We start from the raw sequence: 16,938 nt of genomic DNA, 5'->3' as shown, positions 1-16,938 counted from the left end.
AACATGAAAAACTAAATGGAGAGGATAGCAGGACGAAGAACAAAGACCAGACTTATTCATAAATGATTGATAAAAGAGAAAGATTGATGGATTTCTCTTTTCCTCGCAGCCCTAGGGGAGCTGACATTTCCATCCCAACTACTCATCACTGCCTGAGTCTTCCCACAACAAAGAGTTTCAGTCTCATCTCCAGACCTCCAGGGTATCGTGGGCCCAGAGGACCTCTGCTCCCCAAAGGCCCAGAGCCCTTACTGGGCTTATTAACCTGCTCTCACACCCCATCTTCTTCCAGGACCTTTGGACCTCGAGGCCAAGTTTTTCCAACAGTCCCTGGAGGTCGGAGGTTGAGGTTGGGGTTGGAGTGAAGGTAAGGCCCGAACAGTGGGGTGAATTCACCCCGATCCTCGCAGACTGTAGAGGCACATTGTTGGGGTGATTGAAAGGGGGGGGGGTGGGGTGGGGGGCTTTCTTTTATGTGGTGCTGCCTTGTTTGCTGCTGGGGGCCTCATTGAGGTTCACGGATCAAACGAAGGAGAGGGAGAGAGAGAGAGAGAGAGAGAGAGAGGGAGTGTTTAATTGAGTAGAAGGTAATCATACTTAAGGGAAGTGTTTTTTTAAGTCTGATATTCAGTAAAAAAAAAAAACACAACAATATGAAGCAAAATAAAACCAAGTTTATATATAAAACCAAGTTTATACATATATTCATACATATATATATATATATATATATATATATATATATATATATATATATATATATATATATATATATATATATATATATATATATATATATATATATACACACATACACACATACACATGAACGACAACAACTTTCCACTTTTCTGATGGAAAAGAAGCAAAACAACTGGAACCGGGACTTCGATCAAGTTAAGCAAACCCACTCCACGACTCCGTACGATTACAGGGGAAACACAGAAACCTTGAAATGAAAATGCCTTTCGCTCTGCGGCATTAACTGGATCCTACACGGCAGCAGTGAGTCCAATGAGAGTGAAACTGCCCGACAATGACCCCAGCCCGGTGGACGGCAGTGGCAGGTGAACAATAACCGTTACCTGATACACCAGCATCCCTGCACTCATGCTCTCTACATTCATCCGGATACAGGCAAAGGGTTTGGCTCACTAAGCTGCATAGCCTGAGTACCAGATATACAACATCATATATTTGTCTCTTTCAATACAATTAAATTGTATTGCTTTATACTTTCATCAATATGAATGTTTGGATCACTGGAATTAGATTACCAATTCTGTTGAAATTTGCTTAATGTGACAGTGGATTGAAAATGTTTCAGGTGTTGGACTGTTAATCGGACAAAAGACCAAAGATTTGAAGAGAATAACAATTTAGCACAATTGTCTGACATGTTATCAATAAAACAACTAATTAGCTAATTAATTCATGAAAGTAAATTACGGCCTGAGTTAATATGTTTTATTTATTTGTTCATCTTACAGCTCATTCATCTTTTCAATAGTATGTGATTGGACAACTACAGACGTCTCAATACTCTTCTACAGATTCTCAATCAACATAATTTATGAAGCTTAAATGGGCATCTGAAACCTTTTGTGAAACCCTAACCCTAAAAACCAAGGACAAGGGAACACACCCAATCAAACAGCTATAATGGTAATAGCTTGCTTCACCCACTCAAGCACATACACACACCCTAAGAGTCCTCACACACACACACACACACACACACACACACACACACACACACACACACACACACACACACACACACACACACACACACACACACACACACGAGAAGGTCAAAAACACAGCTGAGTCAATATAGGACACAAGCTGGGAGTATCCTCGAGAGTAGACATGCAGGTTTGTGACACTATCGCTCCCTAAACGACTGTTGCGAAATACCTTGAGCAAGGCACCATGATGTAAGACATGATGTTCATACAGGCTTATATTTATGATCTGAACCTGCAGACCAGCACAAACCTCAACGTCTGACACAGAAGAAAACTTCAACAGCAGCAGCTAAATGTCACTGTGTCAATAATACTGGCAGCCCTCACTCAAAGCACTGGAACTTGAATTAAAATGACTCATCTTGATATTTAAAAAAACAAAATACCAAATGTCTTCATTCACATCACAGGAAAATAACAAGTAATAACAAACATCTATAATTACGGGCCTCCACACTCGACTTACTTATAAACTAACAGGTAAGACAAACACACACAGGTTGTTTCACATCATGCATGGTGTGTTCAGCTACATGTTCTCCTCTTGCCTCCATTAGTGGACAGTAACAAGAACAGGCACGCAGATCCCAGCTGGGCTTAAGGAGATTAACCATTCTGTAGCCGTATGAAATCATATTCCTCATAATCCCCATCACTGACTCTGAAAATCCCCTCTCACTGTGTGGCATGGGAGGGCCTCTCTCTCCCTCTCTCCCTCTCCCTCTCAAATGTGAATGAGAGCACATCGGTTCATGCTGCCGAGTGTGGTTAAACATGCTGAGACTGCGTTTCATCACTTGTTTGCTAAACATCATTCCAGCTTTATGAACAATTAGAGGTTTGTTTTCCCCTGTAGTCACACAGCGATCATACGTTAGATGACTTGTATAAGCGTGGAACAGATATAGCTATATAAACATATTGTGAGTGTACTGGGTTGATATCCGGCCCACAGCACAAAAAGGCTGACATGTTTTTCCTTACTTTGTCACTTACTTATTTCAGTTATTAACAAATCTACATTACTCTACTTTTTATCATTGTCTAATTGACATTGCATCTATTTTCATCTTTAAGTTGCCTTCCATTTGAAATTAAACTTGTCAGTTTGTGACCCGTGTTGAATGCCTGTTGTTTCCATAACCAAAACCTCTGTTTTTGAAGCTAAAATTTTAATTTGGTTCCATAGTCCCTGTGAATATGCCTAGCAGAACAGTCGTCGTTTCCACTGACAGAACATGTCGACGCATGGCTCTATAACGGTCCAGTAACGACCAAGTGTAGTTGTTTTAATGAGTTTTGACACATGCGATGTGTACTGACAGGTCACTCTGTGTAATTATGATCCCGCATTACTGGTTTAACGCTACTAACCTTTGCATGTGCGTGTGTTTCATAAAGTAATGTTTCTGTTTGATTGTGAATGTGTGTGGGCACAAGCAGTAACCAATCCTTGAACCTCTTTTTCCCTTCAGGTGACTTCAAGTTTAATAGATTACATCGCAACTGTAAAAGCACTCCCAATACCTTTGCAGCACTCTGTGTGTGCGCGTGTGTGTGTTCAGCATGGTACAGAGATATAGATTGTACAACAAGTGGTTTGGTTTCCTGCACTCATATATATAAAAGGTATCCATGATTCAGAGGGTTGTAGAAGGAAAATCACAAGTGAGAGGAGAGAAAGACACCATGAGATTAGATGGACATAAAAAGGAGGAGGGGATATGAGAGAAAGAAGACAAGGGAAACAGATCCCGAAAAAAGTCAAATTAGTCAAATGTCATTGTTATAAGATGACACACACGCACACAAACAAACACACCTGTTTTTCTTATATACAACTCCTGAGGCTTAATGTGGGCAGACCAACTTGACAGCAGATCTTGGGCCAACCATTCGCATCACACAACACCAAAAGCTCACACAGACAGCAACGGTAAATAGTACGGTTACTCTGTGTATCACGGGAAATACACACGGATGGAAACTTTATCAGGGGACAAGTAGGTTTGCATGTGCGTGCACTATGCAAACAAAAAGCCACACAATGCTGCCTGCCTCATCTGTGGAGGAGGCTAGAGCTGCTCCAGAGGAAGATTCAGTAGTCAATGGGGTTTTCTGTGCAGAGTATGTCATACTTCACAGTGACAGACACTTTCTCAGTGAGATGGACGGGGAGTCGGAATCTGCTTCAGGCGAGAGAGGGAGAGACAAACGCATCGCTTTATGGCCCTTTTGTTTTGAGTATTTCAGAGATAAATTAGAAAAGTAAATCAATCAACTCCAACTCTCTTCGTGGATGGGAGTGCGTGCGTGCGTGTGTGTGCGCATGTGCGTGTGTGTGGCTCTAAACATGTGTGGTATTTCTTCAAACTGTGACAAAGTGTTCAGCTGCAGGCTCAAACCAAACACACAACCAGAGCAAGACAAGAGACAAGGAGAATTCACAGAGAAACATATAAGTTTTTTTGATTACTTGATTCATCCAAACCCAGCAGTATATATGCTAATATGTTAAAATGTCTTTACGGTGTAACATCATCTCTGGAAAATTAGAAGTAAAAGTTGTATTGAATTAAACTGAAGCAAGAGTAACAACGCAAAGAGCGAGAGAGAGGTAGTTACAGGTAACCCTGCATATTTACATTTCACTTATGGGCAAGAAAGTTATTAACGTATTCTACTCAACTTCTTTTTCTCACAGAGCACATACACTGTAATGTTAATCAGCCAACTTATTCTGCAATAATGTTGATTAGTCTGATAAAAAGCCTCACAATTTCAGACATCACAACAGCAGTGGATAATTTTGGAATACAAATTGGCACAGGCCTGCGTTGACATTCACAATTTGCAGACAAAACTGAAACGACTAAAAAGTGCACACCGTTCTGTCTGCATGCATGTGCATTGTATGTTTGCAGGGGAGTTATGCAGTAGGGGGTGGGGGATGTACACACTGTACATCCCCCACCCCCATGTGTGTGTGTATATATATATATAAATATCAATATAATAACCTACAGTAGGTCAACATGTTGACAAAGGACCCCATGACCGTTGGCAGGAATTAAGGACAACTGATTACGTCGCGACACAGACGGCATGGCGGTAACCAAGACCAGGAAAAAAAGGTTTTTGAAACTGAAACAAGTGCCTGATTTATTCTACATTTTCCAGAACGCTGCAATTGCATAATTTTAAACAATCATGATGTCCCAGAATACTACCAATAACTGGACTGAATGTCAAAGAAATAATCAACATCGACATTAAAAGAGCTTTCATATGGTACTCTGAGGGAATAATAAACAACTCCAACTCTCAACTGGGACATAATGCTTCACTCCACCACCATCTCCACCAACCTTGCTGACAGTTGACACACAAATCCAACTGGCTCAGATCTGGGACTTTTCCAGCGACTCGACAAGAAGTACAGACTTAAGTTGCACAACACACAAGATAGAATAAACACATTCTGTGCTATCTCACAAATATTAAACATTATGTCTGTTTTTCTAAGACTAAACCCTAATCACGCTCGTTAGTCAGCTTGTTTATTCAGCTGAGGAAATTCCATTTGTTTAACGTTGCCAAAGTTTAAAAGACTAAAAATATGCTTGAAAAGAGCTAACGACCAGCTGTTTCTAAGGATTTATCTGCCAATACAAATATAGCAGCAGGTCCACTCCATTTTTCTCATCTTCCCCTGACTATTTTTTAAAATGCAAATAATTAGTTGCTATTTTCATTTAGCCATCACAAGATAAGCCCTGGCTCGGCGCAGTCTAAATCCTGCAGGTCTATATTGATATTTCCAGTCAGATTTGCTGCCTGCTGAGATAAGAAACACATTACATTTCTACAACTTCTCATGTGAATCACGACGACGAGTCCAGGACTATGTTTGCGTGCAGGGGCATGTGCGTCTGGGTCGTTTCCATGTGAGCTTTGGGTGAGTGGCACAAGTGACAGATGTGGCAGGAAAATCCCTGTTTATTTTTCCCCCGAGGTGGTCATATACTCAGAGTGTATATCTGTGTGCATCCGTGTGTGCGCGCGTGCGTGCGTGTTTGTGTTTTCCAGGCCTTGAGTGCAGTTGAGGAAGGATGTGAGATAACAACAGTCTTTGTGTTATTGTAAGATGAGCTCCCACCTGCTGCAGTATGTCATTATGTACTCTATGGATGCGTGTCTGTCTGTCTGTCTGTCTGTCTGTCTGTCACACATCACCGCAGTATTATAAAAGGACGTATTTCATCTTTAAAATTCCGCTGCCATCAAAAGTGGTTGTTGTGTAGTTCTGTCACTTCATGAAAAGTTATGAAACGGGAAACAGGTTCACTGCAGTTCGTGCAGTTCTGTTACTATAACCACCTGGTGACATGTATACCAGCAACCATTGTTGTTGTTTTTCCCCAAGTTGCTGCTTTGTATAAAGATGGTATGTGTTAAGTAGCTGAATGGAAAACTGTCATAAAAAGCCTCAACATAACCAGATCTAGTGAAAAATGACCATGAAGTAGGCGGTAACTTTGGTGCATCAGGTGGTGATTTGACTGACGGCACAAGGCTCAGAGTGACGGCGCTGCATCACATCCTCATCCACACAGCTGCTAACGACCTCTATTGTAGATACCAAAGAACCGAGCTGCTTGAAACAGCTGGCTGAATGAACAGTGGTGCTTCTCCTCATTAGGTAGCCGGCAATCATTACTCAACACAAAATGGACCAAATGTGTCTGTGCAGTTCGAATCATTCCGCTCCTTGACATTCATTATCTATCAAGTCTGCTCCAAGTAAACACAATGAACTGCAGTCAATGTTTAACACCTTGACAGCTGCGTTATAAGCTCTTTTTGCGAGTGTCTACACATCAATCAATCAATTTACCAAAATCTAAACTAAGAGTAAAGACCTAAAACCTAAAGGACAAACAAAGGCACATAATAAATTTCTACTGGTAACCCGAGGCCTTCATTTGTGGAAAGAAATGGTAATAGCTACTGTGTGTGTGTAGATTTCTGTGGAGTGAAACTGACATACAATACTTCTATAGTACTATACTATAGTACTCCCAGTATATTGTATTGTCTCTCTTTCCTATGCACCATTTCATCTACTCGGCCCTCCTGTCGTCCCTGTAATTGAGAAAAAACAATAGACACCAAAACATCCCGACAGTTTCCCCTAAACAGATACATGTAGACTAACACACACGATTTCAGACAAATCGCACCTCAGAAATTGGGCTCCTGTGAACTAAAATAATGCTTTCTTTGAAAAGACAAGAGAAATGTACGGAGCGAGACAAACACATTATATGAGAGACAAAGAGAAAGATAAAGCGCGAGCAGGGGCTTGTCTTTGTTGTGACAGTGCGAGGGCGGACATCAAAGTGCAGAGGATGGACAGAGATGAGAGCGGAATGGTCTGGAACCATATCAAACAACAGGAAGAGAGAAAGGGAGAGAAACATAGGACAGGGAGTAAGAGAGAGGGCAGAGAGGAAGAGACTTTAAAACAGAGGAAGAGGAAGGGGAGGCCGAGGCAAAAAGGGAGAGTGACTGACAATGGAATATGCTGAAGCATCATGTCACATCTGTGCACAGAGACTCACATAAACATGCACACAACGCAATGTTTTGTCAGATGTTGGATGAGAACATACAGTCGACATCAAGAGGTATTTGGTCATTTTTAATTCGCCTGGTCAAAAGTTTGGGAACAAAGCAGAGAACCGGCTCATCTGTTCTCGGCAGATTTGCCCTTTGTTCTGCTGTCAGTTTAGTTATCGTTTGGCTCTCCAGCAGAAAGGCAATTGACCCTGAACATTTTGCTATTTGTCATACTTTTCTTTTCCAAAAACACATTTGTGTAAAATCTGGAACAGAACTCTTTGATTGCACTCTTCAACTTCCCCGGTCTTCAACAGTAATGGAATCGGTCTGTTGTAATGCAGCGAATACAAACAAGACGAGCACAAACATGCATGTAGTGTACATTATACACTCAACATCTCAAGATGACTCTAGAGCAGGGGTGCCCACACTTTTTTTGGCTCACGATCTACTTTTAAAATGACCAAGTCAAAAAGATCTACCTACATTAATAATGCTTATATATATATATATATATATATATGTATATATATATATATATATATATATATATATATATATATATATATATATACATACATACATATATATATATATATATATATGTATATATATACATACATATATATATATATATATATATATATATATATATATATATATATATATATATATATATATATATATATATATATATATATATATATATATATATATATATATATATATATACACACACACACATTAATAATGCTTATATATATATATATATATTATATTATATATAAAGCATTATTAATGTATAAATATACAGAGTATACTTTATATTTACAATATTGGCGTACCTTGCATAACTGCATGAACCCTTATGACACAATAAAATTCTGTACATTTTTGGTCATTACATTTTACTCTGATGACTTCACTGCATGGAACCAGCAGGGTTGCATAGTCCGGACAGTAGCTGCTGGTAGTCAGCGTCAGGCAGACCAAATGGTCATCAGTCATGGTGGAACGTTGTTTGGACTTAATCTTTTTCGTGTGGGAAAAGGCTGACTCTAGGGCTGCAACTAACGATTATTTTCATAAACGACTAATCTATCGACTATTTTTTCGATTAATCGACTAATCTAATGACTATTTCCCATAGCAAATTAAGAATAGTAACTCAAAATGTTGGAATTTGAACTTCAAATGTATTTGAGTAACAAGATCTGAACATCACAACATCATCATAACAAATAAATTAAATAGTAATACAAATTAAAGTGCAAATATGCTTTAAAAGTAAAGAAAAAGTACAAATAAAGCTTTAAAGGTAGCTCAACATAGCAATCAAGCCTCTGAAAGTGCAAAATAACTAAAGAATAACTGGGCTGCAAGTGCCATTCAAAGTCCAAAAGTTTAAAAAAATTGTCCATCCTACCCGATAATTAAAGCGCAAGGGTTTAAAAGTAAATCAAAATGACTTATTACAGTCCCACGTCTTGCTGCTCCCTCCTTCAGGGGAACACACAATTGACACACGTTTTAAATTGTAATTAAAAAACGTGAGCATATTGACATACTCTTAGTTGGTTGTATTCTGCATGTTTAACAACATGGAGAAACTCCTGTATCTCCGGACAGAGCTCTATAAGCCATCTCACATCAGTGTGCAGCAGGAAGTCGGAGTGGCTGCAGTCCTTCTCCAGATGCGCACAGAACATCCGTCTTTGAAGAGCTCTCGCTCGATTAGACGATCTTTGTTGCCACATCCGTGATCTCTTTCATGTTTAACGTTGTAGCGCATAATGCTTGTTGGTGTATTATGCAGTGGTAATTAAGGAAGTCGGGGAAAACATCTCCCTGTACTTGGCAATACATCCATTCAAGCGGCCAACCATTGCGGGCGCAGCTTCCGTAGTGATTGACATTAATTTGCACACTGGGAGCTGGGTTTTGTCGCTAAAGTTTTTTTTTTTTTTTTTAATTATTGTTATTTTTTAAATGGCATGCGATCTACCCGCACTACCTCCGCGATCGACTGGTAGATCGCGATCGACGTATTGGGCACCCCTGCTCTAGAGCGCTAATGCAATCATGCAAAAATGGGTTTAGCTGGTGTATGAGGCAGGGAGCGAGAAGAAAGGAACATTTACAGCATAATGATCCTTCCAGAAAACTGCAATACAATTCTTACTTGGAAAAAGTCCCATTTCAAATATCTTCAATCCACTTGTTACGAGTCATAATTATAATTTCAGATATCCAAAATTGTATTTTGAATATCCAAAATACATTGTGACACGTGAACGTAATTACGGATATCAACAATTGGCATTATGACAGCTAATGATGCAATTTCAGATCTCTACAATTAAAGTCATGACTAGAAACAATGCAATTGCAGATATCTGGAATATTTGAAATGACAATTGCAGACAGGAAAAATATCATGGTGGATATGTGACATGTTCTTTTTGACCAGGAATTAAATTACAGATATCTGCAATACATATCCAATCAAACCAATAATTGGTAAAACTGTCACTTGCTAGTAACTTGTAGATATCTTAAAATGCATCTTGATTTAGGAAGAATGTTATTTTGGATATCTTTAAATCACACTCTGATGAGTGAGAAGACAGTTTTGACGAGAAAAAATGCTATTATGGACAGTATGGAATTACAGACTTGATTTTTTTTTTTTAAATATAAAAACAGATTGCTATACTCCACATGCATCTACAAACGTGCTGCAGAACCATCCAGGAAACGGACGGGTATCCCACACTGTCTCTGGATCCTCCTCCAAGCAGAGGTCACCACGGTAGGAGGTAAATGGTGCTCATCTCCCCACTGGCTGCTTAAACCATAGGTTTACTCTGCAGTACCCACAACTGGCAACTTGCAAGTCCTGCATCTGGCTCCTCTGAGTGTGTGAGCAGAGGCACGTGTGTGTTCTTTGTGGACAGCCATAATAAAATCTTGAAAGAGACTTCCTACTGTGTATAAGGAAGTCATGCTCCATGAAAGTTGTTCAGCACTTTCCAAAATTAAAACAGGCCTCCCAGACTTGACTTCTGCAGAAAATTAAGACCTAGAGTAACAGTTCAGTCTTACTATATGCAAAAATAACCATGAAATAGAGACCTGAAATTGATACCATATTGAAAAACAGCTGAGCGTCAATATCTAATGCCGGCAGAAACTGATAAAATACACGAGATACCAGAGAGCGATCTGGTATTCGCAGGCTTCTGAGCAGTCCGCACAGGCTTAACACCACTGCTCAAACCAGGGTTTAGACACTGTCTCTCACACACACTCCACGCACGCGCACACCTCTACATTTAGCCATCGAGTGCAAAGAAGTCTTTGACAGATTTAGGTATTTTAAGCAGCGGAGTAACTGTAGTAGAGGCGGCCGGAGTCGAGACATTACATGTGATGTTAACTCTAACAACAGACTAATGAAGAAAATGTGTGTGTGCTAATACACAAGGACAAATAGACTAAGAGAGGTTTAAGAACAACACTTATTTAGTCCTAACTAGCCCTTTCTGCCTCTCCTTTAACTCCCCAACTCTCCTTTGTGCCCTTGCCAGGGCTGCGTCTACATCCTGGGCAGTCTGCATAGCGGTGTGAGAGAGGGCACGCGCACACACACGCACGCGCACACACACACACATCACTTCTCCGCCCTTTCCCACTTGTATTTTCCCTCGTTTTCTCTCACTTTTTTGCTGTCCCTCTCACTGACCCGACCCGTCTCTTTTGTTCCTCATGGGACCAGGTTGACCTCTAGAACCAGGCCAGGCTCCCCTCGCTGGAACGAGCCTTGTGGGAACTGACTTGTGGATTCTAACTGTGTAATAACTGCTCTCTATCCATGAATGGAGGGGACCACGGCGGGCCTCTGAGTGAATAGTGATGACTGGGAATTGAGGTGTGATAAACAGGACTGTGTGTGTGTGTGTGTGTGTGTGTGTGTGTGTGTGTGTGTGTGTGTGTGTGTGTGTGTGTGTGTGTGTGTGTGAAACTGGAAAAGAAGATGGTTAAAAAATGATAATCAGCAATTAGTTTGTCTCACCATGACTGCTTTGTTATTCTTTGTTATGTGATAACGGACACAACTTGTCAAGCAGTAAAGAATCACTGCCGTTATCGTCATTACTGAATAGCATTGTTTACGCACAAACATTCATGGCCAGTGTGTATGTGTCCATGCACACACACACACACACACACACACACACACACACACACACACACACACACACACACACACACACACACACACACACACACACACACACACACTTGAGAAGCTCTTGAACATTGCAACACACACTGAAGATGATGGCCTGAAGATGAAAGACTATCAGGCAAAGAGACATACGTCTATTAATAACTGACTAGAGAGAGGAATGTACAGGCCGTTTGTATGTCTGTCTATGAGAGGAAGATTGACTGTAGACATTAGCAGGTCAACTGGAAGCATTGTGTCCAATCCAAATTATCTTTTTTTTTTGTTGCTCTGAGCTCCACAGCAGCAGATAGCTAGAGGGCATCAAGATATCTGACAGGGAGGCCCTTCAAGTTTCTTCTAACTCCAATTAACCTTCACTAGTTTGACCTACTTTTAATATTAAAATAGCTTTCTCCCAATTCAACCCAGTGCTATATTTGGCAGTGGAGACTTAGTGTTTAATATTTTGTGAAAAGGAACAATTCACTTAAAAGTCAAAGTTGTGACATGATAGTGTGTGAGGATAAGAAGACCTCCATTAAAAGGCCCTTTAGGCGGTGCATTTTAGGCCTGTTCAAGACAAAAGTTGACAACCATGAGAGACATGTGGTGAAATCTTTTGGTCGTCAATCAAAAGTGTAAGTCTGTTTTTCAAGTATTAAAAAAATCAAACAGTAACAAAAAAAAAAATTCTGAATGTGACATGGAAGTATGGAAAATACACTGGTGAGCTAGCTAATGCTACTGCTAAAAGCATATGTTCCTCAACACAGAGTTTTCTAAATCTGGCTTTCGTGTTGCCCCCCACCACCGTCGCACATTATGATATTATTTCTGTAAGAATCTTAGTCATAAACTACTCAGGGTCCTCTATTTCTCGACTATAGCTGAGCTTACTCTCGTCGGCCAGCAACAGAAACCCAAACTAGACTTTATCTAAACTCTTGACTCTGGAGTGTCAGGTGTTCCCCTTCTAAGGCTGCACAGAATGACCCCTGAACTGCTGACCAGGACTTCAGCACAAATGGATTAACAAAGGCGGGAGACAGACAAAATACACACATTTGCCTATCATGTCCTTGTTCAAACTGCCCCTCATGATTACTTTGACTGCACAGGGGGACAAACAAGACGAGACACTAAACACACACACACACACACACACACACACACACACACACACACACACACACACACACACACACACACACACACACACACACACTACGCCCTTCCCTCAATGTCAGTCCCCCAGCATACAGGGGCCCCTCTTTCTGCCCCTCACCAGTAATAGGATCCATCTCTGACCGGAGGTTGGAGTAGGAATCCTAACCCACAGCACTTGAAGACAAAAGAGTGACCGCTCACAGTTAACCGATTACATGCAAACTATAAGAGGACATGATTATGTAATACTTTTCCTTGGGCATGGACAAATACTGCAAAGCTGATGTGTCATGAGATCTCATTACATTTAAGGTTAAAAACCCAGACCAGACACAGAGTACAAGAAACAGTGCTGTGTAAACCAGTAAGTAAGAGGAGGCTGAAAAATACTATGAAATGTCTATGGCTGCTTTGCTTTCTGCATTAAACATTAACTTTCATTTAAATACCCATTCACAACAACGCCACCAGCTGTGCTGTATTATGACACATTCAAATCATTGAGTAATTCTGGGGGGGAGGTTCTTCAAACGACATTATTTACAGACAGGTGTCAACCATACTGTGTTGTAATGAATCTGAAGCCAGTGCTTCTGTACACCCACCGCTGGCCTTGGGGCTATGTGGGAGCTAGCAACTACGGATAGCCAAGTAACACACTGCATTCCAGTCTACTCTCTCACACCTTGTCCTCAGCTGCTAGCCTCCACCGAGTAACTAAGTGAATGACTTACATGGAACAAAGATTTTAAAAAAGGAACTCCCAACATAGTACTGCATCACAACTTCAACAGGTACAGATAATAAGAGCGGCCGAGTCATGCCATGCAATAACAAGGGGATTAGTTAAATGTCTCTTAGCTTAATGCATTGCTCATCATACATCACATTCCCTTGTGTCTGGGAACTGTCAGCTGAGCTTATCTTTCCCTGAAACCAGTTTTTGAATCTGTGTGAGTGTGTGTGTTAGAATGAGTCACAGGCAGACCAAAGGCAGAGTGAATAGATGGGAATAAGGACAGTAAAAAGGGAACAAAAACCAGTGACTCAGGACTTAAATCCTCTTCCGTCACCAATGTTCAGACGATTTGGGCTCGCCTTCTGAATCCTACTGTGCAACATATTTCAGAGGCAAAGTCTGGAATAAACAAAGAAGCCAAACAGCTAATCAATGGGGAAACATGATCCCTTAACTAGGTTTACACAGTACCACATAACAACCCATTAAAAGGGAAGCAGTGGTATAAAGTAGCATATGTACTCAGTTAAAAGGCTCTACTATCAGAGCAGACCAAATTAATGCTTATCTCTCAATCTTTAGGGAGCTGGCCATAGTCTGAGTTAATATGCAACCAGTGTTCGACTACAGGAGGGAATTTACAAGGCCAGCAAAACAAAAAATCATAAAACAACAAAAGTCAGCACACGTTGCAGCAAATGGGACATTGATTTTTTCATTCATCTTTCAGTTGAGCAACTTTGTTTACATGCATAAAACAGCAATAATGATTTGGGGGGTGTTAGGCCTCCTGTGATCACTGTAGCCTTTGAAGACCTGAACACAGATGGTGAGTCCGTTGAGAGGAAATCCATCATTTCTGACAGGACTCAACACCCTCATTAACATACGTCTGCATCAAGACCAACACAGCCATGTGTCACCCTCACTCCTTCCTGCTTCTTTCAATGGACACAATGTGACAGTCACCTTGGACCCGACCAGCATCTCTACACACACCAAGGACTATGGTGAACAAGCAGCACACCTCCAGATATGTAGGCTCATTCAAAAAGTCAGACATCTCAAATAAAAAACGTTCTTCATATTGGAATTAATATATAGCTACACATTACGTGTGTATGGGTCCCATTTAGAAGTTTGTAGTGACTCCTCTGGTTTAACCACAATAGTATTGACGTTATATTATTGCTACGGGGCCAGATATGTGGAGGAGGAACATGTAACTTAGTTCCCACCGCAAACTTACGGATTTTGGTTTTCTTGGCATCCAGTTTGCGGACTTCAACTTGCAGCTTTTGCAGCCGCCCCTGGATCCTGCAGGACCTCCTGAACACCATCCCCGCCTCCATTTCGATGGCCAGAAAGATGTCGCTGGCATGTCGAGAGAGGTCGGAGAGCTGGTGTATCATGTTGGTCAATGTGTGACAGCCGACTTCATCCAAGGACGAGAACAAAACGGGTTTCCGCAGTTTGCGTCTCCCCGGTTCTTCCCTCGGTGTCCAGCCATCCCTCGCCGATAACCGACTAACTCGCCGCGGCTCAATGGTCCTCTGCGTAAAGGGCATGTTTATCTCATACCAATAACTCCAGCGGGACCGAAAACTGTTCATGCAACAAAACAAAACACACACACAAAAACCTTATAGCTGTGAAACCAATCCCAGACGCATCACCGTCCTTTGGCTGCTGCTATTCGCGAGGCAGTATTATCCTTCAATCCCGCCATATTTTTGTTTTTCAAAGCATGAGACTTTGTGCTGCTGTACACCGGAGACGTTGCCTCCCAGAGTCTATTCAAATTCAACCAGGCAGAGTGCAGGCTGGGGAGAAAAGAGGAGAAGAAGAAAAAAACACAAGGAAAGTCGGGGAAAGTATAAATAAAAACCCGGAAAAAATACTACAACCACCTGTAGCAACTGGAACCGGAGCCAGATATGCAGGGGAGACCTTACCTGCCGCCCACCGAAGTCAGCTCAACGGTTGGATGGAAAACCAGGAGCGGATTCCCGCCTCCGAAGTGACCCGGATGGACAGAGGGGTCCAACCAGCTGAGAAGTGAGAAGAGATCACAGAGGCTAAAGTTACGGTTTAATTCATGCTCTATTAACAACATTGTCTAATAGTCATTCACTTTTTGATGATATTTGTTTAATAAATAACTCATTTAAGTACTAGGACAATTTTAGGTGAGATGTTCTGGCTGTTTATTATGTCCCAAACATAGTAAACCTAATCATTTCAACTAACGTTAAACGCTGACTTAACACATACAACCAATTATAATAGTTAAGCTATCTATCTTTTAGAGTTTTTTCTCAAAAATAAAAATAAGTTAGTGTTTTGTGTGCGTGCGTGTGTGTGTGTGTGTGTGTGTGTGTGTGTGTGTGTGTGTGTGTGTGTGTGTGTGTGTGTGTGTGTGTGTGTGTGTGTGTGTGTGCATTTTATCATGAAGCAATGTGGGACAACATGTTGTTGCGTAACTTTGTTGTTGTTGTACATTGACAATAAATTAACCTTGCAACGCTCTCCGATATGGAGGAGCAGGGGAATAAAAATGTCCTTTGACGTTACCTGTTGTTGTAATGATGTCCATGAATCCATAGGTAGCATTGCCAAGCGGCGGTGTAGTTTGAGTTATTATGCCACAAATTAGCTAGTTAGTTTGGGTTATTTAGCTAGCTAGTTAGTTTGGGTACATTTACAACCAACAGAAAAAAATATGAAAGTAAAACATATTATTGTTATAAAGTGGTGAACCTGCCTCTGTAATGTATGTGTTCTCAGTAATGAACCTAACCAAAAAATGCATCTACAGCGTCATCCTGCAATATTTTAATTTAAACAAAAGTATGTTAGTTGTTTGCTCAGAATTCAAATAAACCTCCGACCACATCCTCAGTCGCTGGTGTATCTCTATGTGTACATGTTCGTCCTCTCTCTCTTTCCATTAACACCATCACTTTTATCCCCAGTTCAGCTTTTAAATCACCTGATAGATTGTTTTTGAAAGTCTGGTTAAAAGTGTCCATTCGGTGAACCGTGTCTCTGTCGTATTTATTGTGACACCTGGCGTCTTCGCGTGAACACTGCAGCTCCGGAGGTGACATAAAACGTGTCCATGTTGTTTCTCTTGACTCAACTCAGTGGAAACCTTCCCATTCCTCTCCTGCTCGTGTGTTAAACTTGACTTGTTGGCAGATGGAGCCGCTATCCTGCGACACATTGAGTAACATCCGCATTTCTTCTGCGCTCAGCACAAAGAGTGTTTGACAGAAGAGCAGCAGGAGGATGACACATCACACCAGGAGGGGGGAAAAAAACACCAGAATATACTGTTGTTGCAAGGAAATTATGAACATCGTCTTTTCCTTTTCTGTTTAAATAGGATCGCCTGACACTGAAAGAGGTCTTCTGCTTAG

General features: G+C 41.0%; 1 protein-coding gene across 1 annotated transcript in view; it reads right to left on the bottom strand.

Annotated features, from left to right (window-relative positions):
- The window catches only part of nhsl1b (NHS-like 1b), a gene marked incomplete at its 5' end in the record, with an annotated part of 98,026 nt that extends 82,942 nt beyond the window's left edge, over nucleotides 1–15,084 (bottom strand). Inside the window, one exon of the mRNA XM_079215630.1 lies at nucleotides 14,766–15,084. Coding sequence (XP_079071756.1) covers nucleotides 14,766–15,084 — 319 coding nt within the window. The remainder of the gene's footprint in view (nucleotides 1–14,765) is intronic.
- Nucleotides 15,085–16,938: the final 1,854 nt, after the last annotated feature.

Source organism: Taurulus bubalis (genome assembly GCF_910589615.1).
Source record: "Taurulus bubalis genome assembly, chromosome: 3".
NCBI lineage: Eukaryota > Metazoa > Chordata > Actinopteri > Perciformes > Cottidae > Taurulus > Taurulus bubalis.
This window is presented reverse-complemented; position numbering and strand designations above follow the sequence as displayed.